This window comes from Chelon labrosus (assembly GCF_963514085.1).
Source record: "Chelon labrosus genome assembly, chromosome: 10".
Classification (NCBI taxonomy): Eukaryota; Metazoa; Chordata; class Actinopteri; order Mugiliformes; family Mugilidae; genus Chelon; species Chelon labrosus.
In genome coordinates this window covers 10,478,314-10,506,136 of record NC_140360.1, presented here as the reverse complement: position 1 = coordinate 10,506,136, position 27,823 = coordinate 10,478,314, and the positions used below count along the sequence as shown (strand labels likewise).

The window sequence follows — 27,823 nt, the reverse complement described above, 5'->3', positions numbered from 1 at the left end:
GGACTGGTCAAAGAACACTGTGGCACTCTACAGGAAGGGCCAGAGTCGACTCTACTTTCTGAGGAGACTGAGGTCCTTCACCTGGACAATGTTAAGGATGTTCTACGAGTCTGCGGTGGCCAGTGTGCTCCTGTACGGCGCTGAATGCTGGGTAAGCAGGCTGAGAGTGGTGGACGCAAATAGATTCAACCGACTGATCAGCAAGGGGTGGAGCTGGACTCTTTGAACGCTGTGTCAGAGAGGAGGATGTTGGCGAGAGTGAAGACCATCCTGGAGAACTCCTCCCACCCGCTCCACAAGACACTGGCCAGTCTAAAGAGTGCGTCCAGTAGCAGACTAATCCTACCCAAATGCACCACAGAACGCCACAGGAGGCCATTCCTGCCTGTGGCCGTTAAACTTTAAAACTCCTCCTTGTCTGCAATGTCACAAGATTTATTTCCATCCAGTGTTGCATTAATTTTTCACCAAGATCAAGATCTCAAGATTTAGTGCTGGACTGCTGTATAGTTTTCACCTAATGTTTTGCATTGGCCTCCTTTGACGCCCCCTCGTGGCTGTGGCTGCGCACTGCACCGTATCTCCAAACCATTTTATATATTTGCTCAATCTGCAGCAGAGCGATCTTTGAGTATTTCACGCTGCTGCTGCCTTCTGGCTCAGAAAAACCCAAGGATCTCATCATCTGAGCTCACACTGGAGCTCTCGGGGAAGTCAGACATCTACGACGTTGCCGTGGCAACGAAAGACTGGATTTGTCTGAGGGGATGAGGAGGCAGCTGCAGTTTTTTGAGGAGGCAGTCAAGAACAAAGAGACTATGGATTTAGATAAATACCACAAGTTTAAAATCTGCACAAATACATTCAGGTGTCACACCCCGCAGACTTCCTACATTAGTGATTATGTTTCCATGCTGTTACTAGAGCAGTGCCTACTTCTTTTTATATATGTTTGGTGTGTTTTAAATAAAATAAAGCCTGTTTCTCTGTCATTATAGATCTGATCTGACTGAATTTAAATGTTTTGTTAGTTCATAATAGTCAGATCGTATACAGTGTGTTGTTTACTGACGCCTTCATCCGACACGTCCAGTAGGTCAAACGTTGAACTCGTGTGGGCGGACATTTTTAGATGTTGTCTTCCTCTGAAATTCTAAAATAGCCTTGTTATTATCACAGGTCAGGTGAATTCAGTGCCTTATTTCCTTCCTTTAACCTAAAGCTAAACCGGGCTCTTCCACTTTTTATGCACTCACGCTAACTCTTACATTATAAGTCACTTGTCAGTTTACTTTTGCTGCTTCCACTTCTGCTTGTTTGATCAGGGCCTCCCAGTACTTTCAGATGAGGAGTTTTCTCGGCTAAAGAAAGCCTCCACAAAGGGAAGTGGGAAAGCTGAATGAATCCGGAAAATGACAAATGTTCTTTCTTTTTTCTTTTTTTTTTTTGGATTTGACTTTGTATTTACCAGAAGACGGTCTTTCTGCAATATGCATTTTTAGAGCGTGTTATTTTTGTTCTTATTCCCTGAAACAGCTCTGTTACTGACTGATATGTGAAACTGGAGGAATTCACACATTTCATTTTTCTAGAAATAACTTTTTAAGCTGGTCTTTTCCGCATTATGTCGTAGATTTGCACCACATGAGGACATGGCGTGATACAAAGCAATGTGGACAACGTGGAGGTCAGCGTATACACTGCAAAATTTCAGGTTCATAAAAACTGATGAATGAAGAGAGTGAAATGGGGAAATTCCTCTAGTTTCACATAGCAGCTGATAATAGAGCAGATGAATAGTCAAAAAGTCACTTTGCTTCATCCTGACCTATAGATGTCAACTTGGCGGTGGCACCAGAGGAAACATCAGGAGGATTCATTACCTGGGGAATGCAAATCACTGAGGTGTTTAAGCCTGGACTGCAGTAGTGGAATCAGTCCCAAATCCACATTTGATCTAACTATTTTACATTTATTTTTGACAAACTCCATAACAAGTCTGTCCACGCTCAACACCTCCCACTTCATAGTCTCTGACGATGTAATTTTAGCTGTTTGTTACGTCTGGGCTCAAGTGCCACGTGATCAAACGGAGACCAGTCTTCAGAGTCACAAAAATAATTTGTTTATTTCCATAAATTAGATTAAAAATGCAAACAAGCGTCTGGTGTCTCCTTTAGGCCGTGCCAGTATGTTTGTGAGGCTGCACATGCTGATTCTTAGAACGCTAGCTAAGAAGCATTAAATATAAGGCATGGTTAAGGCCTGTATCATCAGCCAAAGACACCATGAGGCAAGCAGAGATGGGGAGAGATGTAACACCTCCAGGAAAACAAAAAAAAAGTTGATGCAACATGACGAGTGCACAGAGAAAAGCTCACAAGTGGAGCACAGCAGCCACAGACCAAAAGCAGGCATGTGACGCTGCTGTTTTCCCTGATTCCTCTGTAGCTGCATCAGTCAGGTCTGATCGAGCTCGTCCGCTACAGACAGACCATCTGTAAGTTTCTCATCCTCTCAGCGGTGCAGCCCGTGGGGTCCTTCAAGGATGCTACTAAGGACCCATATTTTTTGCAGTACACTTCCTCTTTGTCAGGTCAGTCAGGGCCACCGTATGCGTGTCTGTCTGAGACTTCTGGCTCTAAAACCGAGCTCGGTGGATGGCTGTGTGTGCAACCTAACACAAACCAGCGGCCTGCTCACATCAAACCACCAGCCGTCAACCGCTTTGTGAGAAATAACTTCACCCGCATTGCACAAGTTGCCAAAGTATAGTGCAGTTAGAAGTGTCACAACATGTTATATATTATTTATGTGAAACTGGCAATTTGCATTTTTATTGTAAGGTTCTTGTGGTTACATGCGTATTATCATAATTTTTTTTCACCATATCTTTTCCGTTATAATAATTTGTGCATCTTTATTCTTGAATCTTTGCCCCAACGGTCTCCTCGCGAAGAAGAAGAGACTAACAATAAACAGTCTGCCTTTAAAGAAATGAAGAGAAACCTTTTGAAAGTGCTTTCAGGGGCCAGACGTTTCTAGGAAGCCAAGACCCTTTTCTAGACCCCCCCCCCTCCAGAGAACTGCGGGTAAACCCAAAGACAGAAGACGAGTTGCCTATTTGAACACATGACCAAGCTATTAATATGTCTTCACTCATTGTCAAGGTGCACAATTAATTGTCTACTTAACTATATGGTGTTTTCGTGCTCTGAAAAAGTTTGTGATGCAGGGTTTTCCAGTGAAGCCTTCAGCGATTGTTTTTGTTTTAAAGCTTTATTTAAATGTCAGCACAAATAGCCTGAGCTGTAACATTTACATAGAATTCAGTTTTGTGGTAAAGTTCTTCTAAAAAGCAACGTTTTTCTTTATACAGCACAGCTAAACCAACATTTTAGCTCTTGTTTACTTGTTTACTTAGAGTTTCTCTAGCTCATAGTTGAAAACAGCTCAGTGACGGCTCAGGGGGCGATGGGTGGGAAGCATGTTCATGCTTGCAGTGTGCGTGTGCTGATCGGGCCGAAAAGTTTCTCTTCTGCACAATCACTTCCTGTTTTTCACCAGCTGGTCTGAAGTGAACTCACAAACACATGTTGTGTTTTTTTTTTATTTTCTTTTTTACATTTGATCAGAGTCTGATACACTGTTAGGCAGTAGCCTCGCTAAAAGACATCATACAACAGGAAACCAGAGTTTTGAGAGGTAGGAGACCACCGAAATTAACACCTGCAACCCAAAGTGAATAAACACAACAGACACACTCGTGTTTACTAATCTGAGTAGTAAAGTTCAGTCTGGCTTAGATTTTAAGATCAGAAAAGCACTTGTAGCGTCAGAAAAGCACCTAAAGTAGTGAGAGTAGTGAGCTGTAGCGCCATGCTGTTGATGTTGGCCCCTCTGTTTCCCCTTTCTACAGTAGTACTGCTGTGGTTTATGTTCCACTTCCATGAGCAAGGTGTCATTTTTCACCAACTGCTGCAGTGAAAACAGGTAACTGTTCTCTTTGTTATGATATGGAATCTAAGTAAAAGGAAGAGCGTGTTCCCATTAAAGATACCCACCTTGATAACGGACAAATAAACAAAGGCTGGCGCATGGCAGTAAAACAAAGGCTTCACTTTCAGGATCTGTGGCTAATGTGTCACAAACTGTTGAATTTGTACTCCAACGTCTACATGTTTGTTCATATCGAAGCGAAGTCAAATACAGCCGTGGAACACTTTTGTCAGTGATCGTTTTTCTTTTCTGGGAGCTTCTCTCCCACATCAACAGCAACAGTCATAGTGCACGGAAATAAGCTGATGCAATTAGAGGCTGAATTTCAACAAATAATGAATCTTCTGGTCTGTTTGGGGTCAAAGTACATTAGACTTCTGCATGTCGGAAGAAAAAAAGAAAAAAAAAGAAACGGCCTCCTGTGCTTTTGCTATCTTTGCACGAATATACAATTAATTGTGTTTTCTTCACTGACAAATTCATGAAGCTTTCTTAAATAGTTGCACTTTATATGAAAGTTACTGCATGACGTTATGGCTGCAAGAGATGATTTGTTTTCAGGATTTTCATCGGTTCATCAGCACCTGTGGTTTTTGATTAATTGATGATTTGGTTTATGGATAAAAAGAGTGCCAGTGTGATGCATTGACAACGCTAGTTTATATGCTCATTTTATACCTTTTATCCTCGACAGTAGAGGGAAATATTGCACTCTATTACATTTATTTGACGGTCACCTAGAAAAATGTTAAATACACAACATCTCTCTTGTGTTTTAAATACACAAAATCTATTATTATTATAAATGTGATTTATTTTTGAGCTACTCTTAATACTTTAGTAAAATACAGAACAAATACAGCAGTACATCACACATTTGCGTTTTACAATAACATATTTCCAGAATGAGACTTTTATTTAGATAGATAGATAGATAGATAGATAGATAGATAGATAGATAGATTACGTTTATATTTAAAGTAGAAACAATGAAATTATTAAGTATGAAGACATGCATATATAGTATAAATTATAAAATTTTATAAAATAATATAAAAATACAATTATTTATTTTTCTTCTCTCTCTCTCTCTGTCTCTCCCTCTCTCTATATATATATAATCCATGTGTATGTTTAACTGTGGCATTTCTACTTAAACTCCTAGGATCTGCACAACTTCAGATGTTGTCAGATGTGAAAAAGAAGAGTGAGGATTTGGAACCTGTGTTACAGTTTTGCCTGTAACACAGGTTCCAATAAATAAATAAATTACTGAAGCGAGTCCAGTCCTATAAACAGCTGATCATTTCCGGTTGATCAACCACTAGACTTATTTGATAAGCCATCACTTTAACTCCTCCTCCTCCTTTTCAGCAGCATTTATAGAAACTTTAAATATAGCTTTTATTGTATGAGAGGATAAAGGAAGTGGTTTTTCAAGTGCATTTGTAAAAACTCCTCATTTGCATCCTATGGATAGATACTGAATGACTTTACTGCAGAATTTAAAATGTGTCTTCACGAGAGAAGTTATAAATGGCAAAACACAAATACATATATATATATATATATATATATACATATATGCTTATAGCTTAATTTAAGTATTACTAAACTCTTAGATGCTGCACTGTAGATTGTCACAGCTGAGGATTTCGTGTCTACATGACGGTCACAGCTTTTAACCAATGAGACAAGACCTTCAACACACTCCGACGAGCAGGTGCAAAGGGCGGGAGTTAGGCAGACAAATTCACTTTCTCTTCGAGCGATCTAAACTTTTGGTGGACGGTCCCTTGGCCCCAGCAGAGACGCCGGAGAGGCAGCCAGCGCGCAGCCGCTCAGGAGCCAGGGTCACCCGCAGCGACATCACCGCGCCGGACCGAGAGGCAGGGCAGCGCTTCAGACGAACCGTATACGAGCTCCTCTTGAGCTGGATATCTAACGCCTCGCCTCGCCTCGCCTCGCCTCGCCTAGCTCCGCGGATACATCCCACAGACGCACACAGCCTGTGCCGGAGAGAGAGTAAGAGAGAGAGAGAAAGAGAGAGAGAGAGAGAGAGAGATAGATAGAGACGCGTACCCGCTGTGATGTTTCAGCCTCCATCTTCCGCCGCGATTGAACCATGAAGAGATGACCGGGTTGTAGAGCAGACCGGCAAGTGTCTGCGCTAACAGGTTGGTGACGCTTCATCCATGAATATATAGTACAAGTTTTACTCACATATACACACTCTGTCACCTTTAGTGTCTCTCCGTGTGCGTCTCATAGTTTCATTTCTGTTTAAGATTCCTCACATTTCTCATTTAAACGTGTTCCAGGACCACATTATATGTTCATTCATATATATATATCTATATAGATAGATATATCTATATTATATCTATAGATATATCTATATATATAGGCGTGTAAGTCAGCCTACATCTGCACACAATGCAGCTCTCATAGCGCAAGTTTCCTCTTACCAAAAATCGATAGTGTTGAATTACTTTAAGGCAAACTATTGCATTACGCCATAAATGTGTGGCTGCACTGTCAGTTTACCACATTTAATGCAATACAGTTAACACACATTTCCAAATATTGAGTGTTTTCTGCAGTGGGGGTAAATCCGGCTGCTCTAGCTGAAGTTACTTAAAGCGCGTTCACCTCATTTGACCCTTGAGCGTTTCATTCCTTTCTCAGAAGGAGCATTGTGTAGGTAGGAGATAGATGCATGAATTAAGTGTGTGGCATTAAACTGCACATAATAAGCGGAAAGCAGCACTTATATTTAGGCCATCTAAATGCTGTTATCTCGTTAGCTGCTGTCATATGCGTTGAATTGAGGAGGGTTCAGGTGCAAGCAATGCCACTGAGCACAATCTGTAGTGCCATTCATTCTTGTTACACAAACTCCACACATTCAGATTTCAAGCGACGAGCTTATACTTGGCATTCAACCACAGACCACCCCACACACACACACACACGCACACACCCACACCCACACAATGTTAATAGTGGACGTATTAACCCTGACTGTGTTTCCTCTGTGCGCGGACGGCCGGCTGGTGTTTTCCGGTGAGCAGCAGAGGAGCTGACAGTAAATGAGAGGCCGTCACCATGCCCCCGGGGAAGTATGGGATGCAGGAGGAGTGGGAGAAGGAGGGGAACCAGCAGATCGACATGGACTTCCTGCTGCCTACTGGGATCTTCCTCAAATTCCCTGTGTCTCGAAACGACACCATCAAAAGCATCAAAAAAGTAGGCAACCCCCCCTCCCAAACCAGTTCTCACCTCATTTTAAAGACCATTTCAGTTTGTTTTTTTCTCCACTGACACATGTAATTTAATCATCCACAAAGACAGCATTGTGTTTCTAATAGACTGTAATTGATTGACTGCAGCACAGCAGTATGGCTCTGGTCACTACAGCTGGTGTTTATTTACAATATTTGCTCAGTGTGCTTTTAGAGAAATTGGCCGACTTAATATCTGCCCCAGACATTAAACTAATTAAAACACGGGTTGAAGCAGCGCTCGCTAGTTTCAGCTGCTAGAGAAGGAGCTGTCCTCGGCACCGCTCTGTGCTGGAGCAGGTCTTGCTGCTGAATGTGAGCGAGCCGTTGAATGTGCCAACAGATCCGCCACTTCAGGCTGTTTGATTTAGCGGTGGGGAACAATGATACTCTTGGAGGCTGTTAAGATGATTAAAAGATTAAATGTCTCTCCAGTCATGCTAATTCACCAGGATGTTTTTTTTAGAAAACGTTCAACCAGGGTCATGTTTTTGCATAATTTGTCAGTTTAAGCTCATTAAGTTAATTTAGAGAAATGAGAGCGGAGGTAGATGTATTATTCTATTGACAGGACCTCACAGATTTGCCTGTTTAAAATTAAATGCTTTTGCGCGACATAAATTCAACACTGATGGCCGCCGGTCACAAACACTGGGCTCTCAACTGTTGTCCCCTCGCTTCAGATGGTTTGGAAGAACGCCAGGAGTGAGGCGCTGTTCGGCGGACTGGGCGATCCAGACGGATATGTCTTCACCTGCATCAACCAGACGGCGGAGAGGGAGGAGCTGGAGGAAGAATCCAGGCGCATAAGCGATGTGCGGCCCTTCATGTGTGTCCTGAGGCTGGTGGCGAGGGAGGGAGACCGCGTGGAGAAGCTCACCAACACCCAGATCAGCCTGCTCATTGGCAAAGGTGAGCAGCAGCAACCCCCGCTTCCCCTCCGACGCCTTCATAGTACCTTACTGCTACTAGAGTGGCGGTGGTGTTGAGGTTTGCGGTGGCCGGTGGTATTGCTGCACTGTCTTTAAGTAGAAGATAAGACATCAGAAAGAAAATTACATGTTTTCTATTTTTTTCACGCTGCTCTGAATTACTCATCGCAGAGTCAAACTGAACACTTTTAATATAATGAATGACTGTTTTGGAAAATTCCACATCATTATTGAGCCTGATATTGTGTTGTTGTCTGCAGCCGGTGACGATCTGTACAGGATCTCATCCAGTTTTGTCACACGGGAACGTGGCTAAGAGCACGACAGCGAACATGTTTGAATGAGCAGAAAGAAAAGTGTGTGTGTGTGTGTGTGGTTCACAGGTCTCAGACAACTGAGTTTAAACCTTGACTTAAACCATGCGACTGCCTTTTAGTTTCTGAGCCATTTGTAACGTTAGCAAACTCCGAAGAAAAAAAAAGCCTGTTTGTTATTTGTCAGCATTCGTGCATGATGTTTATCTTTGTATCTTCGAAATGGTGCACGGCTAAGCTAACTAAAGAGAAGTCATTGTTTTACAGGGCTTCATAATGTGCTCGTTATATAGTTTTATGTCTGTGAAGTTCTCAGTCATCGAGGGCATGGTATATCCAAAAACAAGCAGAAGAAAGGGCGACTAGACTTGTAGGACGTGCTACATGACTGAGAACTGAAGAATATACTTGGATGAGTGTCGAAAACGTCTACAAGAAACCCTACAAGTCCAGAAGCCCTTGTTTCAGCTTGTTTTTTGGATATTATATAGTCTAGTTTTGTGCTTCTTTTAGTGTCCGTTTATAAAAAACAACATGGCCACCTCCCAGTTAGATCTACATTACTGTGTGTGGACTTCCAGGTTTGCACGAGTTCGAGGCCCAGAAGAACCACGAGGTGGACGAGTTCCGGACCAAGATGCGCGGCTTTTGCGAGGAGAAGGCTCAGGAGCGGCAGAGTTTGCCGTGGCAGCAGTGGATGGAGTACAGCTTCCCGTGCGAGCTGGAGCCGTGCGCGGGCCTCAAGTCGAAAAACACCAAGAAGATTTTCATCAATGTCAAGTTCGAGGCTTGCGAGGTGAGTTGATCACTCCCGTGGCTTTTGTTAGTCATACCGTGTAGTCAAGCTGTCGGGGAGACAAATCAAATCAAACGTAGTGGTATGATGCGGCGAGTGGCAGGGAAACACAAAGAGCACGATAGCTCTGATTGGAAAAACTGTGGTTCCACCTTGTGTAGACACGTTGGGTTTTAAGTAAATGTGAGCACCTTTGGAAGTCCCCCTCCCACGTCACAAACACTACCTTCAAAACACAACTCCACTGACACAAGGCTGCATTTTTTTGAATGAGTTTCTGTGAACTATGTCTCACAGGAAAGCTTCATGCTGCAGCAGGACCCTCAGGACTTCCCGCTGTCTCTGATGAAGAGCGCCCTGAAGAAGAAGGCCACCGTCTTTCGCTCGGTGCGGCAGGAGCCCGAGGACTACACCTTACAGGTCAACGGGAGGTGGGAGTTCATCTATGGGAAGCACCCACTGTGCCAGTTCAAAGTGAGTCAAACTTATACAAAGTAGGACAAAAGCAGTGCACCTTTGCACATCCATAACCACGAATCCAAGGCCAATTAGCAACTGAATGAAGTTTAACCGCTAACACACTGGAAAATGTGGATGTTTATATAATTCCCAAGGCTCCGTTTTCATTTATACTAATAGCTCATTTCGCTCTGTGGCATTTCTGCATTTCGCCGCCTTCATTTTACCCTCCACAATCCATCTGGACCTGCTGCAGAGAAGCATCCCTGCGTGCCTCCAGACAATCGCGAGCACAGATGTCATGTGAATTTTCTTCCAACAGCCACTTTCATTTGTCTCACACAGCAGTTACTCCATTATAAATATCCTTCTCATGAGTGCACTCAGTTTTCAACAGGCCGTAGCCGATCTTATTTGGTTCAAAACGCTCTTAGATCATTTTTGTGCGACCTAATTTTACTAACCTTTGATGCCTTGCACATGCAGGTGTATTAAACCTCTCCCAAATAGCATTTTGCTTGTTAAAATCAAACTATTATCAACCAATTTCACTCTATTTACATAAAAATCATTCATTTTGATCTTAAAGAATCAGCTTCAGTGAAAGAAAAAGGCCGTGGGGCAACATTTGTCACAGACTCAGAAGCGATTTTCTCTACCTGAGAGCTCTGCCCTGTGGAGGTGGTCCATAATAACAGAAAATATTGTCAGATCAGGAGTGGGGTTAGTCAAGACTTTGGTGGCAGGAGGCTCCAGTGTTGATTTTGAAACTCCAGCTACCTGCAGGGGTGACTCATATCTGTCTAGCGGCCCTGCAGAAAGGAACTGCATCCATCCACGCATAATGAGATTTCGGCTGCATTAACCTACAGCAAATGAACAGCCTTCAGGAGTTAACCAGTGCTGTCGGAAACGCTGGGAAATATCTGCGTGTGAGCAGGCTGGGGGCTGGCACCGGCCGACAAACAAACAAAAGAGAAAACGTCGTCTTGAATCTATCTTTTGTTTTTTCCCCTCCAGTACATTTTCGCGTGCTTGAGGAACGGCCAAAACCCTCACCTCACCATGGTGCACCACTCCACCATTAGCAAATATCAGGAGGAGCAGGGCAGGATGTGCAACCAGGTGTACAAGAGTCGCTCCTTGTCCAGACCTCCTCCTCTGCCCCTGAAGAAGGTAAGAGGTCAGCTGACGGCTGCCGTCTGTCATTAACAGAGCAAAACTCCCTCTCCTCACCGCAGTTGTTCCTCAACCAGCCTGCGAACTTTGGCACACTTTAAATATTTTGTACGGCGTAGATGATTTACGTCCCAACGCGTTATTTACTGTAGTTTAATATAGTGGAAATATTACCATGCACTATTGTATGTTTTTAAGCTTTTCTGAGAATTTAATCACATAATTATTGAAACGTGAGGAACTAACAATGGTAAAATGTCCTCAGACCAACTTAATTAAAGTACCTTGAATGACTTTTGTCAGTTTCCTTTGGTTTCAAGGTTTGTTCCTCTTTAGACTTTCTTTTGAAAGTGTACGTTGCTGTGCATCTTTTGACATGTTGCCAAACAGGAAACTGTAGCAACAGTTTTATGACTTAGACTCCAGTTGAAATTGTGAGAGCAACATCAGTGCAAACAACTGGAGGGAAATTTACTTTTCCATTTCTCCGGATCTTTCCTGCAGCAGAATACCTCGTCTCTCTGGTCCATCAATGAGCCCTTCTACATTCACCTGATGCAGGGCAGCCGAGTCAATGCAGATGAAGGAATGAAGGTTGGTGTGGTTTTTTGCGTGGGTTTTCTCTCACTTTGCTGCTCAATGAAATGCGGCATTCACTTGTTTACCAATATCTCAATTTCAGTTGTACGAACAGCGAGGCTGACTTGTAAATGACAAGGGGGGTCACATGGTCCAGACCGCACGTTTCCCATAATTCATCAAGGCGGTTGGTTAGAGCTTCAAAACAGGAAGTGGGGAGGGCCTATCTGTTTTTTACGTCTCATTCTGAGGCCTAGATTCTAAGAAAAAAGGCAGACTTCATGCTGTCTCTCCCTCTCTCGCTTTCAAACGCACTTCTTTTTTTGAAGGCGTTGCGTGCATTTTGTTACCAGTGCCGATAACTTCTGGCCTATCTTGATATTAGACAGTTGTCAGTCATGAGATTTCCTTGAAAATGGATGGTGAAATACCCACAAAAATTCACTTTCTCTTCGTCAGAACCTGAGTAAATAGTCAAGCAGAGGACTCTGTTAATGTGTGTCTGGGTTTGTAACTCTCTCCCAAAGCTAACAATATTACTGTTTAGACAGGATATTAAGTGTAAGAGCACTTCCGGCTACAGCCTTAGGGCATCCTGATTCATGGCTAAATTGTCCTGTCACAAAATTATCAGCCATGTTTGCAGTTGGCAGGAAGAGGTGTGAAAACACACGTTGGAGGAGAATAGCCACTCATATGTACTGATAAGCATTAAAACCATAGTTTTAAGATAAATAGCAGTTCAGGTAAATAACATTGACCATCTTGTGACAATACAACGTTTTACTAGACCAGACCAGGCACCTCTCATCCCATAGCAATGACACAAAAAGGAACAACTCAAAAAACAGCACAAGGTGTTGACCTGGCCTCCAAATTCACTAGATCCCAAACTGATCAAGTATCTGTGGGATGATCCACAGACAAAGGCCCCCATTGACAACATGCTGTTGCCAGACGCTACAGGACACCCTCAGAAGGCCCATGTCCTCCCTATCTGATGAGTCACAGCTGTTTTGGAGGCACAAGGGAGACCTACATAATCTTAGGAAGGTGGTCATAATGTTATGCCTGATCAGTGTATTTAGTAACTATATGCTCAGGCTATTTTGATTTGGCAAAAGGCTGGAGCTTAGTGGTCGGATGATGCTGAATAATGATCCCTTTGGTTGTTTATCATTTCTGTTGGACTCTGCTAGGCTTCAAAAGTCGCTCATGTTATAAATGTGTAAACCCTTTGACTCATAGCGGGAGTGACACAGGAAACTCTGAATCATCTAGCGAAGTCTATAAATCTTCCACAAACAATCTCCCTCACACACAGTGCTAAACTCTTCAGCTTCCAAACCACATGTCATGCCTCCATCTAATCACTACTGTCTGTGTGCGCTTCCCCTCCACAGCTTGTGGTGCAGGCCGGTCTGTTCCATGGCAGCGAGCTGCTCTGTAAGGTGGTGACGAGCTCGGAGGTGACGGTGTGCTCCGAGCCGCTGTGGGATCAGAAGCTGGAGTTTGACATAAACGTGGCCGACCTGCCTCGCATGAGCCGCCTGTGCTTCGCGCTCTATGCTGTCATCGAGAAGGCCAAGAAGCCCCGCGGCACCAAAAAGAAGAATAAGAAAGCAGTGAGTTGTCAGAAACGTCGCTGAGCTTTCGGGGTCTATTAGCGTACAACCTGCGAGTGAGGAGGCGAGGGTTTGGGGGTGGTGGGTGTAAGTTTGTTAGCAAGCACAAACAGATCTGTTTCCTCTCCAGTGTGTAGTGCGCGTAGTCAGTGTGTGCTGTGTGGGTGTGTTTTGCTGCTCCGTCGGGTTGTGCAAGTGTGTTCAGTGGCAAGGCTGCGGTTAACATTTCATCCGCTTCAGCTCTTTTATCTGTGCTTCGGTCCAAGGAAGGAAGGAATTGGCAAACATTTTCAAGGAATTCTAAATTAATCTTCGCACTCGCCATCTCACATCTCACCCACGCAGAGCGCTTCACTTTTTAATTTCAGCCCCCACTTTAAGAGCCGAGCAGAGCAGAGCCCTCAAACATTACAAAGCAAATTTATCCCTCAAGGTGAGGACTTTATCGAGAGACTTTTATCTATAGCCCAACCAGCATCATGAACCGAATTTAGATTTATACTAAATCTAAATTTGATGTGATTAGTAGTATGCAAAATTTGCACACATTTATTTTAATTTATTTGAAATTACAAACAGCAAGCCTTCATGCAGCTCGATGAACTTTGCAATGTTAATAAAAATAATAATGATAACACATAAAGAGACTTCAAGGAATGCAGGCCAGAGGGGCAAACGTCTTCAGCTGCATCGTTTGATTAATTCTCTTAGAAGAAATATGTTTTATTCTGAAAAAATGAAAAGTATCTTTGTGATGTTTGCTTTGTACGGTGCTTAATAACTGAGCAATTCATTCTTAGTGAGACACATTTTACCACAGTATAAAGCACAGGTGTGCAAAAGCGTAGCATGAATTTGCAAAGTGCGAAAATTCAGTGAAAGTAACTGATATCCCTAATTTGTCCACTGTTTTAGAAATAGAAGCGGACAGAGGACAACACTGAGACACAGAGCTAAACAGCAGACAGCAATGTGCCCAAATTGCACTTATTTTACTTAAGAAATTTCTTCTTTTTTTTTTAAAATAATTTACTTGTTCTTCTTTGCAAAAAAACAAATGCAAAAAGACTGGAGTTCTCGTTATTCATAATTTATTATGCTGTTATCTTACTGGTCTGGTCCACTTGAGATCAAATTGAGCTGTATGTGGCCCCCAAACTGAAATGAGTTTGACACCCCTGGTATAAAGTACGTGGAAGGAGACTGAAGTCAAGTATGAACACTCACTGGCCAGTTCATTAGGTACACTAGTGAAAACAAATGTATTCTGATAACAGTCGTGCACTAAATGTTATCTTAAAAACTAAAATAACTGAGAGAGCTGTTGATGCAAACACGTTTTCATTGTGGAGGTTGTGGTTTGTAGCACCACTGAATTCTTGTTTCTATTATTTTGACAACCCCGTTTTAGCTGGTGGGCTAAGGTAAATAACAGAAAGACTTTAGTGTTTAATTAAATCCAGTTTAACAGCACCACAAACTACACTAGCAAACGTTTTGTCTAGCGTATAAAATGCATTCGTGTATGAGACTGTGTCGTCGGCATAGAAGAGGTGCTGCACTGTCCTGGAGAAAAATGTTGAATTGTACAATTAAGACGGACAAATACGCAGCAGTCGAGACGATGCAGACTCGACTGCTTCTCTTTTTATCCAGCGATCAGACATTAACGTTTAGAATATTGTAATACATTTATTAAGTTTAGAACATTCTTAGTTATATTCAGGACTGAATCAATCAATCAGTGTTTAAGTGTTTTGAGCATGGATTCATTACTTTCTCTTTTACATATTATTACAAGGCATTTACTTTCTCATTTTACACACTAAGCTGAAGACTTGGGTACTGGTCAGCTGTGACCCTTTTTCATGTTTTTCGTTGAATTTTGTGGGCTTAGAATAATTAACACAATCTCAAAATGCATTACAAAAGCACACGTGAACACACATAAAACTGTTATTTCTGTCCTACCAAACAAAGGAACTGAATCTAACACTGTTATTCTAGACTAAAAACAAGGACAGCAGTTATTAGGACTACTTTTAGTATTATCAGTCATAATATGTTATCTATGGTACATTGGGTGTAAGGTTTTGCCGTGTTCTTCCCCTTTTTTGAGCTGTTGTTTCACTACAACAGCAGTAGTACTACACTGTGAGAGCGCGTTGGAAGGAGCCTCCACACGCCCACTCACTGTACACTGAACAGTACAGTGAACAACAATAAATTCCCCTTTTTTTTTCTGCACCTGTGGTCTCAACAGCTTTTGTTTTGAAGCCCTGCAGTGGCTGTGGGCTTCGTGTTTGTGCGGGGGACCTCGAACGCGGCGCCCAGGTGTGTTTTCATGGGCATCGAGGCCACTTCTGCTTTCCGAGCCACTTCTCTCTTCTTTTGCCCGGAAGAGAAGTCCTGCAGCCAGACGCCAGAAAGGCAGACAGAAGTTGCGCTATTTCAGTCGTTGTTGTTTGTGCTCGTCGCCTCTTTTTTTAACTGCGTATGTTTTCGGTTTAAATTCGTCTGACGCTGCCTGGAACCTAATTCAGGTCACGCTGCGCCTTAGACCTTATGAATATGAGGTCTAAGGCGCTCTCTTGTAAATATTTCACGAGGAGCGGAAAAGCCTGTTGCAGCGAAATTCATTATTTAACACAGAAATTAGCCGTGAACACGCTTTGAATCTTTTGATGCCATTAAAATATGTATGTTTTCTTGGTGAAATATAAATGTAATTCAAGTGAAACTTAGATTATACGTGAAATATATCTTTTGGGTGTTTCAAAGATTAATTGGCTGTTCAACAATTTATCGTCAGAGAGGAAAAGTGCAGATGGATGAAGCTTTTACCTTGTGTCTCAAAGACACTAACACCATCTCTAGGATTCAACATCTTACATGTGGTCTGTAAGCAACGACAACAAATCTAATTGTCTTCGTCCCTCTCTGTCTCTTCAAGGATTGTCCGATAGCCTGGGTGAACACCATGGTGTTCGACTACAAGGACCAGCTGAAGACTGGGGAGTTCCTCTTGTCCACATGGCCATCTGTTCCTGGTACTCTCACCCTCTTCTTACATGCCCTCCTCAAAAACACCTCAAATGTTCACAGCCTCCTCCACAGCGGTCGGCGGCACACACTTAGGTCTGAACTACCCAAAGTGACATGTGGCACAGTCAAAACCCCACATATATTCACACATTTTGTGTTTGCACAACGTGCTCTGAAATTCCTGTAAAGTAGAGCCGTTTATGCACAAATCGTCTGCAGGGTAACTGGTTTTGGTTTGAGAAAGCAGTGAGTTTAATGAGCCCACGTTACTTTTAGAGACAGGGGAGTGATGTAAAGATGAAAATGAGCAAAATGTTTTACCGAACTCCACATTTCACATTTTATATTTTTATCACAGATGACAAAATCGACCTGTTGAACCCGATGGGGACGGTTGAGAAAAACCCCAATGTGGATAGCGCTGCTGGGCTTCTCATTCGCTTCGCCAACATCCGTCCACACCCCCTCTATTACCCTCCACTTGAAAAGGTACGTACTCACAAAAAAAAAACTTCAATAAAAAAATAAAATTTTGATTTTTGTGTCACTAAAAAAAAATATCCTCATCTGTGTTCAGGTCTGTGAACCGGAGAAGAATGGCGATCTGGGTTTTTCCACTCTCTCAAAAGAAGAGGTAAGACTTCATACAGCTAGAGTGTAATTTGTTAAAATTTAAAAAAAAAAAAAATTCTTGCTGAATTCACTTGATTGTGAATCTCTTTCTTGGTGATTTTTGACTTTCTAGTACTTGAAACTGAAAGAAATCATGGACAACAAAAACTACACCGAGTTTTTCGAGGATGAGAAAGAGCTCCTGTGGAAGCTCCGCAACGAAGTCCGCGACTTTTATCCAGAAAGTCTGTCCAAGCTGCTCCTCATCACCAAGTGGAACAAGCGTGAAGATGTGGTTCAGGTACAAACGGAGAATTCAGATTTCCCCATTATCAGTTTCTCTGGTGTCTGTACACTTGACTTGCAAATATACGCTGCTGGGCAAAAAGAAAAAGTCTCCACCTGTATTTCAGCTGACAACAAGTTATTTAACCCCAACTGATGCAATGAGTAGCTTCTCAATTCTTAATCAACCGTGTCGAAAGACACATCCTGTGGTCGTGGGAAAGATGTTAGTCTGTTTGAGAAGGGTCAAATCATTGCCATGCATCAAGCAGAGAAAACATCTAAGGAGATTGTAGACACTACTAAAACTGTGTTAAGAATTGTCCAATGCATTATTAAAAACTGGAAGGATAGTGGGGAACCGTCGTCTTGGAGGAAGAAATGTGGTTGGAAAAAATTCATGATTGATCGTGATCAGTGATCACTTAAACGTTTGGTGAAATCAAATCGAAGAAAAACAAGAGTACAACTCAGGGCTATGTTTAATAGTGAAAGTAAGAACATTTCCACACGTACAATGTGAAGGAAACTCAAGGGATTGGGACTGAACAGCTGTGTAGCCTTAAGAAAACCACTAATCAGTGAGGCTAACTGGGGGAAGAAAAGCATAAAGATTGGACTCTGGAGCAGTGGAAGAAGGGTCATGTGGTCTGATGAGTCCAGATTTACCCTGTTCCAGAGTGATGGGGGCATCAGGGTAAGAAGAGAGGCAGATGAAGTGATTCACATTGGGCATATTCCAAGATGACAATGCCAAGATTCATGGGGCTCAGATTGTGAAAGAGTGGTTCAGGGAGCATGGGACATCATTTTCACACATGGATTGGCCACCACAGAGTCCAGACCTTAACCCCATTGAGAATATTTGGGATGTGCTGGAGAAGGCTTTGTGCAGTGGTCAGACTCTCTCATCATCAATATAAGATCTTGGTGAAAAATGAATGCAACACTGGATGGAAATAAATCTTGTGACATTGCAGAAGCTTATTGAAGCAATGCTACAGAGAATGTGTGCTGTAATCAAAGCTAAAGGCGGTCCAACGAAATATTAGAGTGTGTGACCTTTTTTTTTTTGACCAGGCAGTGTATAATATAATACATGATGATCGATTGATTGATTGATTGATTTAGATGGTTTACAGCCATGTTAGTATCATGTTAGTATCATGTTAGTATCTCTGATCTGGACACTAACATGCTCACAATGATAAGAACATGTGGTGTGGTGGTTAGCACTGATGCCTCACAGCAAGATGGTTCTGGAGCCTTTCTGTGCGGAGTTGGCATGTTCTCCTGGTGTCTGCGTGGGTTCTCCGGTTTCCTCCCACCGTCCAAAGACATGCTCATTAGGTTAACTGGTGATGCTAAATTGGCCGTAGGTGTGAATGGTTGTCTGTCTGTCTGCCTGTCCAGAGTGGACCCTGCCTCTCACCCAACGACAGCTAGGTCAGGCTAGGAGAAGCGGTTATAGAAAATGAATGAATGAGTTTAGCTTGTTAGCATGCTAACATTTGCATGCTAAACACAAGGTACATTTGGTAGGTTGGTAAGTGTTTGGTCATAAAACCACGACATTTCATTCTGAACTATGAACCTGATGCTGGGAAAATCATGGGATCACAAGAGTAAGTGTAATTCATCCTCTGGGGACCGTGAATCACTCAAAGAATTTCATTGTATTCCAGCCAATAGATGCAGACCTACTGGGCCAAAGTGATTTTTAGCACTAGCAATGCTAAAAATCACTTTTTCTCAAAGTCTGATCAGATCTTTAACATTTTTTGGCCAATCAAGCTTCCAAAATCCAGATGTACAGGTTTATAACTGAACCTGTAAAGCAGAGGGAATCAGCAAACCGTCACATTAGAGAAACTGACACCAGCCACTGTTTGTCTCTTCATAAAGGAATCGAGTAAATGGTTGATTATGTGCTGATGAATATTTTCTCTTCTGTTAAAGGCCAGAGTTTTGATTCATAAAGAAAAGCCAGACTTGTATCCTTGAAGATGTTTCGCCCCACGTTTCTTCAGTTTTAAATGACTGGTGGGGGAGTTTTGATTCGTCTCACGGTGGTAGAAAATAATCCTTTGCTTCTCCTCAGATGGTAGGTTTACTGAGGAACTGGCCCGACCTCTCTGCCATCAATGCCTTGGAGCTCTTAGACTACAGTTTTCCCGACCCGGCGGTCCGTTCGTTCACCGTCAGATGTCTCAAGAAGCTCAGGTACACGCTCACGTTTATGTTCACGATTTAGACGCATACCTCGACAGACATTTTGTATTTTATTTTTTTTCTTGCGAGTGCTGACAGTGTCACATTTCTCTGCTCACAGTGATGATGAACTGCTGCAATACCTAATCCAGCTGGTCCAAGTCCTGAAGTACGAGTCCTACCTAGACTGTGACCTCACCACTTTCCTGCTAGAGAGGGCTTTGTCCAACAGGAGGATAGGACACTTCCTGTTTTGGCATCTCAGGTTTGACGCAGTCTAGCACCAAAATAAAACAAGACTGAATTTGTTTGACTGGAATCATCTAGTTTTTTTTTTTATCTCAGAATCTTTTCATCTATGATTTCTGTTTATTGTAGGTCAGAGATTCATGTTGCGTCAGTGAGTCTGCGTTTTGGCCTGATTCTGGAGGCCTACTGCAGGGGAAACATCCACCACATCAAGCTCCTAACCAAACAGGTAATCTCACCCTTATTCACAGATAAAATGTCTGTACTTGCACGTTATGCTGCTCACTTGTGCCTTAAAATAAAGTTTTCTGAATCCGAATCTAACCTGCCTCTCTGACACAGAATGAGGCTCTGGGCAAAATGAAGGCCCTGAGTGACATTGTCAAGTCGGGCTCCCAGAAGATGACGGTGGAGGACCTGAAGCTGTGCATCAGGCAGGAGTCCTACCTGGAGGCCCTGTCGGACCTGCTGTCACCGCTCAACCCCAGCGTCATCCTGGCTGAGATCTGGTTAGCGCCACGCACATATGAACAAAATTGCATTTTTTCACTTCGTAACTGGATTTTATGGAGCAATTTGGGTTTACTGAATCACAAAATAATGCATTTAACGTTTTGGATGTACTGACAAAGACCACTAGACTTTCTTTTATGTGAAGATGAAAAATGACACTGTATGGTCTCTTACATGTATCTCTAACTATTTAAATGCTAAAGGATGAGGATGGAGCCATTTTTATACTCTGTCTACAATCTGTACATTGGTAAAAACTGGTTTGTTGTTTTCCTGGGCCACAAAAATCTGCTGATTTCTTACAGTGACCCAGGTAAGTCATAAATATCAGTATGTCTAATTGTCTTTTTTTTACCGTTGCAGTGCAGAGAAGTGCAGATTTATGGACTCCAAAATGAAGCCGCTCTGGCTCATGTACAAGAACCCCTTGACGCAAGGAGACATGGTGGGCATCATCTTCAAAAACGGAGACGGTGAGACAATCTCAACATACGGCAAGATTTAACTGTTATTAGCATAAATACAGTCAAAAAGGGGTTAGAAGTGAGTTGAAAAGATAATTATAAACAGTAGTTCCGTAAAGAGACGCCACCATGTTTCAAAAAGAGGAAGGTCGGTAGCGGAACAGTACAAGCGTGAAAGTTAAGATGAGAATAATTCATTTCACCTTCGTCACTCGCGCCCTTTAGATCTCCGTCAAGATATGTTGACGCTGCAGATGATCCAGCTCATGGAGAACCTGTGGAAGAAGGAGGGCCTGGATCTGAGGTAGGAGCTGCTCCTAAATTTAAATTGCAATGAAATGTAATGAATTCACAACCGATAACCAAACCACCATGTGCACATGCGCACACACAGATGAGGAGTTGTACAGACTGATGGCTTGAGGCAGGAAAGATTTCCTGTAGCGTTCTTTGAGACAACAAAGTTGTCTGAGCCTTCTGGAGAAGCTGCTCCGTTGTCTTTCTGTTGTGTGGTGGAGAGGGTAGTCAGGGTTATCCATGACTGATAACAGTTGTTGAGTGTCCTCCTCTCCTCCTCTCCGCCACTGATTCAAATGTTTCCCGTCTGCGACACAAATATCAGTCTGATGCATCTCACCCTGCGCTCACAGGATGATCCCGTACGGCTGCTTGTCCACCGGGAACAAGATGGGGCTCATCGAGGTGGTGAAGAACTCCGACACCATCGCCAATATCCAGCGTAACAGCAGCAACAGCGCGGCTACCGCTGCCTTCAACAAGGACGCCTTGCTCACCTGGCTCAAGTCCAAGAACCCCGAGTGAGTGTGATGACCTTTGGCACTTTACTGCACGTCGTTGATGTCTCATCGAAGAGACAGTGATTCTCCTTAACCCCAACCACAGAGTTCATTATACGCACTACTTAAAGCCACACGAAAGGCACAGAGCGGCAACGGGGGTGAGCAAGTCGGGCCCATGCAGCCTTTTCCCCAGTTGTTTGCCACAGCTCCACACGGGGGCTTCCCCAAGTGCTCCTACCGCAACTCATGTCATGATCTGTGTCCCAGTTTCAAATTTTATGCTAAATGTTATAGTAACAACTTGCATGTTATTTCCTGTTAGTACTCATATTGAGGTATGCATGAAATCCATACACTTTTTTTACATTGTAGTGGACTGAAACACAGTGATGGTGGGTAGTGATTGAACAGCTAGCTCCAAATTACGGCTAAGACTCCAAAAGACTTTATTTTCCTGTAATTCTATGCAAAGGGTAAGATTACAGGTGGAATAGACAAGTGTCTGTACAGTAGGTGCCGTTCCTTGAAGTCGCTCTGTGGATGGTCTGAATTGTTTACTTGGAAATATTTTCTCTTTGCAGCATTTTAAAAGCCGACCGAGACAACTTACACAGGCGACTTCACCTTCAGCAAAAAATTAAATGAGAGTAGGTTGTTTATTTGGTGCCAGACAGTCCGAAGGTCTTTTATAATTCTAAGAGCTCCTTGGAAGAAAGCAGACTATTTGATGTTCTGGATAAGCCTTTGTGCGTCGCCTCGGCAAGACGGGCCCAGCAGGGACAGATCAGAAAAGGTGAAATGCTGCAGCACCTGACGAGGAACAGAGAAAATTAGTAAGAGCTTAACACGGCGAAGCCTGTCTAGACCGCGAAAGGTCAATCATTAGTCGGCCACAGGAACTGCTCTGTCAATATTTCATATGTGGCAGTGTGCACACATAATGAAAATAGATCAAAACCCACTCATGCTTTGCCTTCTTGTTTCTCAGGGACAAACTTGATCAAGCAATAGAGGAGTTCACGCTGTCCTGCGCTGGCTACTGTGTAGCTACTTATGTCTTGGGCATTGGAGATCGTCACAACGACAATATCATGATCAGGGAGACTGGACAGGTCAGCCTTACTACATGTCTGAATCTCTATATCTAATACTTATGTCTCAATGTCACTGCTTTACAAAAACACGATTCTTTCCTTTGAGCTGTAACTAATATTTGGTACGTCAGTGTTTAAACATAACCATAAATGCTTTGAGTTGACTTCTAATGATTAATTTCTGAGATATGTTGGAGTGAAATCCTTCAGCTCACTCACCTAGTAAGTGAGTTTTTGTGAAATATGACTGTGATCAGTGATTCGGAACCAGTTTATTAATACTGATTTTAATCTCTGCTGTTCAGCTGTTCCACATTGACTTCGGGCACTTCCTAGGCAACTTCAAGCGGAAACTTGGCATCAACAGGGAGCGTGTGCCTTTTATCTTAACGTATGACTTTGTCCACGTGATCCAGCAAGGACGGACGAACAACAGCGAGAAGTTTGAGAGGTACAACGATATGGGGTTTTGTCACCTAAAATCGAATTCAGTACATTTATTGACTGTTATGACTAATGTTTGCTTTGACATCTGTGCTGTCAGGTTCAGGGAGTACTGCGAGCGGGCCTATAAGATCCTGTGTCGGAACGGGATGCTGTTCGTCAACCTCTTTGCTATGATGAAGGCTGCAGGGCTGCCTGAGCTCACCTCCTTCAAAGACATCCAGTATCTAAAGGTATGCTGCGCGTACATGGACAATACTCCTTCAGCCTGACTATAAATTTTGTGAGCAGAGATTCAAAATTAACTGTTTACATGGATGTTAGATGAAAATTCAACCAGAATAGAACTTTTTCAACATGCACAAAGTGGTATGTGGCCCACTGTGGAGAGTTGAATCTGCCGGAATAATAACAACAGAAGAAGAAGAGTTTTTCTCATTGTCAATTAAAAATTTTCCCAGCTTAATTGACAACACAATAATGACCTTGCCATGCACAGAAAGAATGTATTTCACCCAGAAAGAAGTGATCAGATCAAGCGTTCACATGGTGGTAATACACCGATCAGCCACAACATTAAAACCACTGACAGGAGAAGTGAATAAAATTGACCATCTTGTGACAACACAGTGTTCTGCTGGGAAACTTTTGGACCTGACATTCATTCATGTGGATGTTACTTAGACATGTAGCACCCACCTAGACCAGACCAGGCACCCCCACCCCATAGCAATGACACTCCTTGATGGCAGCAGTCATCCCCAGCAGGATACAGCCTGACACAGGGACACACACAAAAACAGTTTAGGAACAACTCAAAAAAATATGAAGAACAGCAGAAGGTGTTGACCTGGCCTCCAAATTCACTAGAAACTGATCAAGTATCTGTGGGATGATCCACAGAGGCCTCTCCCCTCAACCCATAGGACTCAAAGGCCCCCACTAAAAACATTATGTTGCCAGACACCACAGGACACCCTCAGAAGGACCATGTCCATTCTCTGATGAGTCACAACTGTTTTGGAGGTCTATTGTGTAGGTCTACACAATATTAGGAAGGTGGTCATTGTGATTATTAAAATGATGACAATAATGACTTTTCTTGTTCTTTCTGAAGGACTCTTTAGCTCTGGGCAAATCAGAGGACGAGGCACTGAAGAATTTCAAAGTGAAGTTCAATGAAGCTTTGCGGGAGAGCTGGAAGACCAAGGTCAACTGGATGATGCACTCCTTGGCCAAAGATAATAGACCCTGAAGAACACTGAACAATGAAACTAGAGGACCAGCCAAAAAATGTTTTTTAATTTATAGACATAAAAGGGAAGATGACTAAGATTTCACATCGAAGGTGGCATTCAACGACAGACGCTAGCAAATGTTTACATCTCACTGGCTCGTCTGTGGTAAATAACAACTAAGCAGAGGCATCCAAAGACAATGAGACAGTCAGAGAGCATCCTTTCACCATTCAAGTGTTTTAAAGGTGACAGGAAATTCATCACACAAGACTCTCATACGGAATATACCTGCCTTGGGGACACATCAACTGAGACAGTAATCGTGCTTTTGCTTTGGTGAACTGTCTACTTGAAATCCACCCGCGCTGTGAATTACAAAAACAGAAAGGTCACTGACTGCATTACTCGTAACGACACCGTTCAGTCACGGAATACAACAACAGGGCGGCAGTTTCGCCTCAAGACATTCGCACGGTTTACAACCCTCGACGGCTGTCTCATTTCCTCCCATTCCAACTGCCTCCATGCAGATGTATCTCGTTTTTTTTTATTATTATTATTATTCTTTATTTTTATTGTATTTTATTTAACTTTTACGTACTTGCGACGTCTCAAAGGATATTTTAAAAAAAGATTTACTGTGTTGTGTTTTTAACTGCTGTAACACTGTATTGTAATATTGCCTTGAAGTACAATAAGTTGCCTTTGGAGTGCCAATACACACGAAGCATTTACAGTTTAATGTAAGATGAAGACTTTTATTTTGATAACGTGCCTGTGTGCCAGGAGACTCTTACTAAACAGCTACTACATGTTAAAGGAGAAGACAGTCTGCCATTTTAAGAAATACACTTAACTGTCTTTCAAGCTTAAGTGAGAAGTTCAGTACTTAGTTTAGCATAAAGACTGGCTACTCCCTACTTCCTATTTATGCTAAGCTAACCATCCTATCTGAGCTTTTTCTGTCCCGACAATTCCTTTAGCAACAAATCTGCCATTATCCCCTGAATAAAACAGATGACCTAATGCACTAGGCAACGATGTTCTACATGTTTGATCAAAGCATGAGTCCAAACGTTGAATGCGTTGTTTCGTTTTTACCAGAATTAGACAATCTGAGTATAAGCCATAGACTCGTGCGTGGTTGTGTTTCTCAAAATGTGACACTGTTCACATGCCTTCTCTGAAAGTCTAAACCCTTCTGCTATCTCAGAAGATGCAGTGTGTATGCCGTGTGTGTGTGTGTGAACGTGTGTGTGCCTTTGATATTTAAGTTATGCACTGTGATTTGGGTATTTTGTAGCAGATGTGCCAGGTGCCGTGAAAGAGATTTCATGCTCGTAGAGTCCAACACCTCCGTACTTTTACATATCTAATGCTGTGCAAAATGGTGTTTTTGTCTGTAAGATTGAGTCCAGGCGCAGTTTTATTTAATTTTATGGTGCGTTCGGATTACTTTACGTGCTTTACGTCCTGCTGTCAGTCCTGTGGCGAAGGACCACTTGAAGGAATTAAGACAATACGCTTTCGATAGCTTCTATTATTTTACAGAAATTGTTTCTATTCTTTGTATGAGTCTGCACAATGATGACATACAGAAGAGCAAGTGTAGCTGTAGATTACACAGCATGGAGATTTAAAAAAAAAAAAAAAGACTACTGGAGTATATTCACTGTGGACCAGACTTAAAATATGGATCATCAATGCCCCTCAACATGGGCTCCACTGAACACTGTCGCTTTAGGCCGGGAGGAATGAGTTCATGGACTACTTTTGCAAATTGTACAATATACCTGTATAATGCTGTTGCCTTTTGAATTGATTGTAATTTGTGAATTCTGTAAAATGGTACAAATATTTTAAGGCCTGATTTACATGTGTGCAGCTAAACCAGATAAAGTGTCCTGTCAACAGAGGTCCAGTGTAGTCCATCGTCCTTCACTTCATCTTCATTCTGCCTTTATATTTGCCTCACTTGTGGGGGAGGGAGGGAGGGGAAACATGTGCTCAATAAACAGTTTGCAACAGGAGCTTTCTAGGATCCAGGCCATGTGGTAGCTTAATGTTCTGTCTACTTTTTGCAGCTTAAAATAGACTATTTGGATGAGGGCCAAATCCACCAAAGTCACCCCTATTTCCCATTTCTCCCTGAATGTCTCTCAGCATTTCAGTCTGCAGGTGCTCACACTTCACAGAACCATGTTTTATCTAAAAAATGAAACATCCAGTGTAGGATTTAGGGGGATTTAGAGGCAGAAATGGAATATAGTAATATAGAGATGCCCTCATAAATAAAAATAACAGTCGGTTACGTTTTTTCAAACAATATCTGCATAGGGAATCAGTCTCCAAAAGTCTGCCATGTTGCACCAGCAAGTTTCTATAATAACCTAGAAGCAAACCAAACACTGGCTCTGCAGGAGGTCCTTTGCCTTTTTTTGAGTTTGTAGTGGCCACTGTGGTTTCTCCAACAAGCTTGGAAGCTGAGCCTGAGTATTATGTTGGTTGCAATCTACAACCCCACTGTTGGGGTATAATGGGCCATTAAAGTTTGGAAAATCAGCTAATCCAGTACAATACAGTCTGGTGTGCAGTAATTTAATTCAATGAAGGGCCTGTTTCTGTCCCATGTTGTTTTTAGCTGTGTTCTTACGTATATATCTTACTATATAAATGTTTTAATTGAAAACGTACAATTAATTAAATTGTACGTTTATTGGTTAATTGTTTTTGTGAGGAAAAACAATCACTTGCTAGTTTATTAGGCACACTAGTGAAAATTAATGTATTCTCATATAACACTCTTGCACTAAATCTGACTCATGACCGTTATAATGTTGAGTTATGTTGAAACTGCGTCAGAATTGGTGGTAAACCAACTGGATGATAATTTGTGATGCTGTTAAACTAACCTGAAGTGTTTCTGTTATTTAGTCTAATGGGGTTATCAAAATAATAAAAACATGAGTCAGTATATCACAATACAATTCAATGGTGGTATAAACCACAGCCTCCACAATGAAAACGCAGCTTAAACAACACACACAAAAAGAGAGAAAGGTGTTACTCACATGTTTATAATGCAGGCAGTAGTTAAAATAACTCCATCTAATGCATCCAGACCTGTTTATTGTTTTTGGCTATCCTGTATCAAAGTCACAAATACTGCAATAGTTGAAATGTCTTATTCACAAGCTTTCTAGGCCATACAACACTGGGGTAGTTTCTGGAGTTTTATTTTCTCTTTATTGGACATTAATAACAGATATGAGAGTGGTACTGGATTGAGAGTCAAGAAAGATACTTCCCAAATGTGGTGTAGGTTGTTGTTTCGGAGAACCTTAAGACACAGTTCCACTTCTGTAGACCGTAACCCTTTGTTCACGTCGACTAAAGAGTAAGAAACTGCATTTGCGAAACTGCAAGTGGGTATCTGGGTGTTAGCAAAGCTGAGTCTTGGCAGTTTCAGGTGGGCAACACCCACAGATGTTACCGCTAAAAACTTAAACTCCCCACCAGGTTTCAGGGGTTTTATCTGCCATGTACATAATGTACAGATGCAGCAGCAGTGAAATGAGTTTGCAGCAGCTGCAAATTAGCAGCTAATAAAGTGAAACTATGTAGAGAAACTAAAAAACAAACATTATGAGGGGTATAAACAAGACAGCTCTGATGATGGACTGAATGAGAATAAAAGAAAG

The 27,823-nt window shown here is 42.3% G+C and overlaps 1 protein-coding gene across 1 annotated transcript; it reads left to right on the top strand.

Moving 5' to 3' along the window:
- The first annotated feature begins 5,591 nt into the window (after window positions 1–5,591).
- Window positions 5,592–26,137, top strand: pik3cd (phosphatidylinositol-4,5-bisphosphate 3-kinase, catalytic subunit delta). Its single transcript, XM_084552660.1, has 23 exons — window positions 5,592–6,176; window positions 7,074–7,248; window positions 7,967–8,195; window positions 9,111–9,325; window positions 9,623–9,799; window positions 10,805–10,960; window positions 11,468–11,557; window positions 12,946–13,167; window positions 16,121–16,217; window positions 16,571–16,701; window positions 16,790–16,846; window positions 16,958–17,125; window positions 19,211–19,332; window positions 19,442–19,585; window positions 19,699–19,798; window positions 19,912–20,078; window positions 20,446–20,555; window positions 20,772–20,850; window positions 21,197–21,364; window positions 22,335–22,458; window positions 22,746–22,891; window positions 22,985–23,117; window positions 24,002–26,137. Exons 2-23 carry the CDS (start codon window positions 7,108–7,110, stop codon window positions 24,137–24,139), a joined length of 3,114 nt encoding a protein of 1,037 aa, XP_084408786.1. The 5' UTR covers window positions 5,592–6,176; window positions 7,074–7,107; the 3' UTR covers window positions 24,140–26,137.
- Window positions 26,138–27,823: the final 1,686 nt, after the last annotated feature.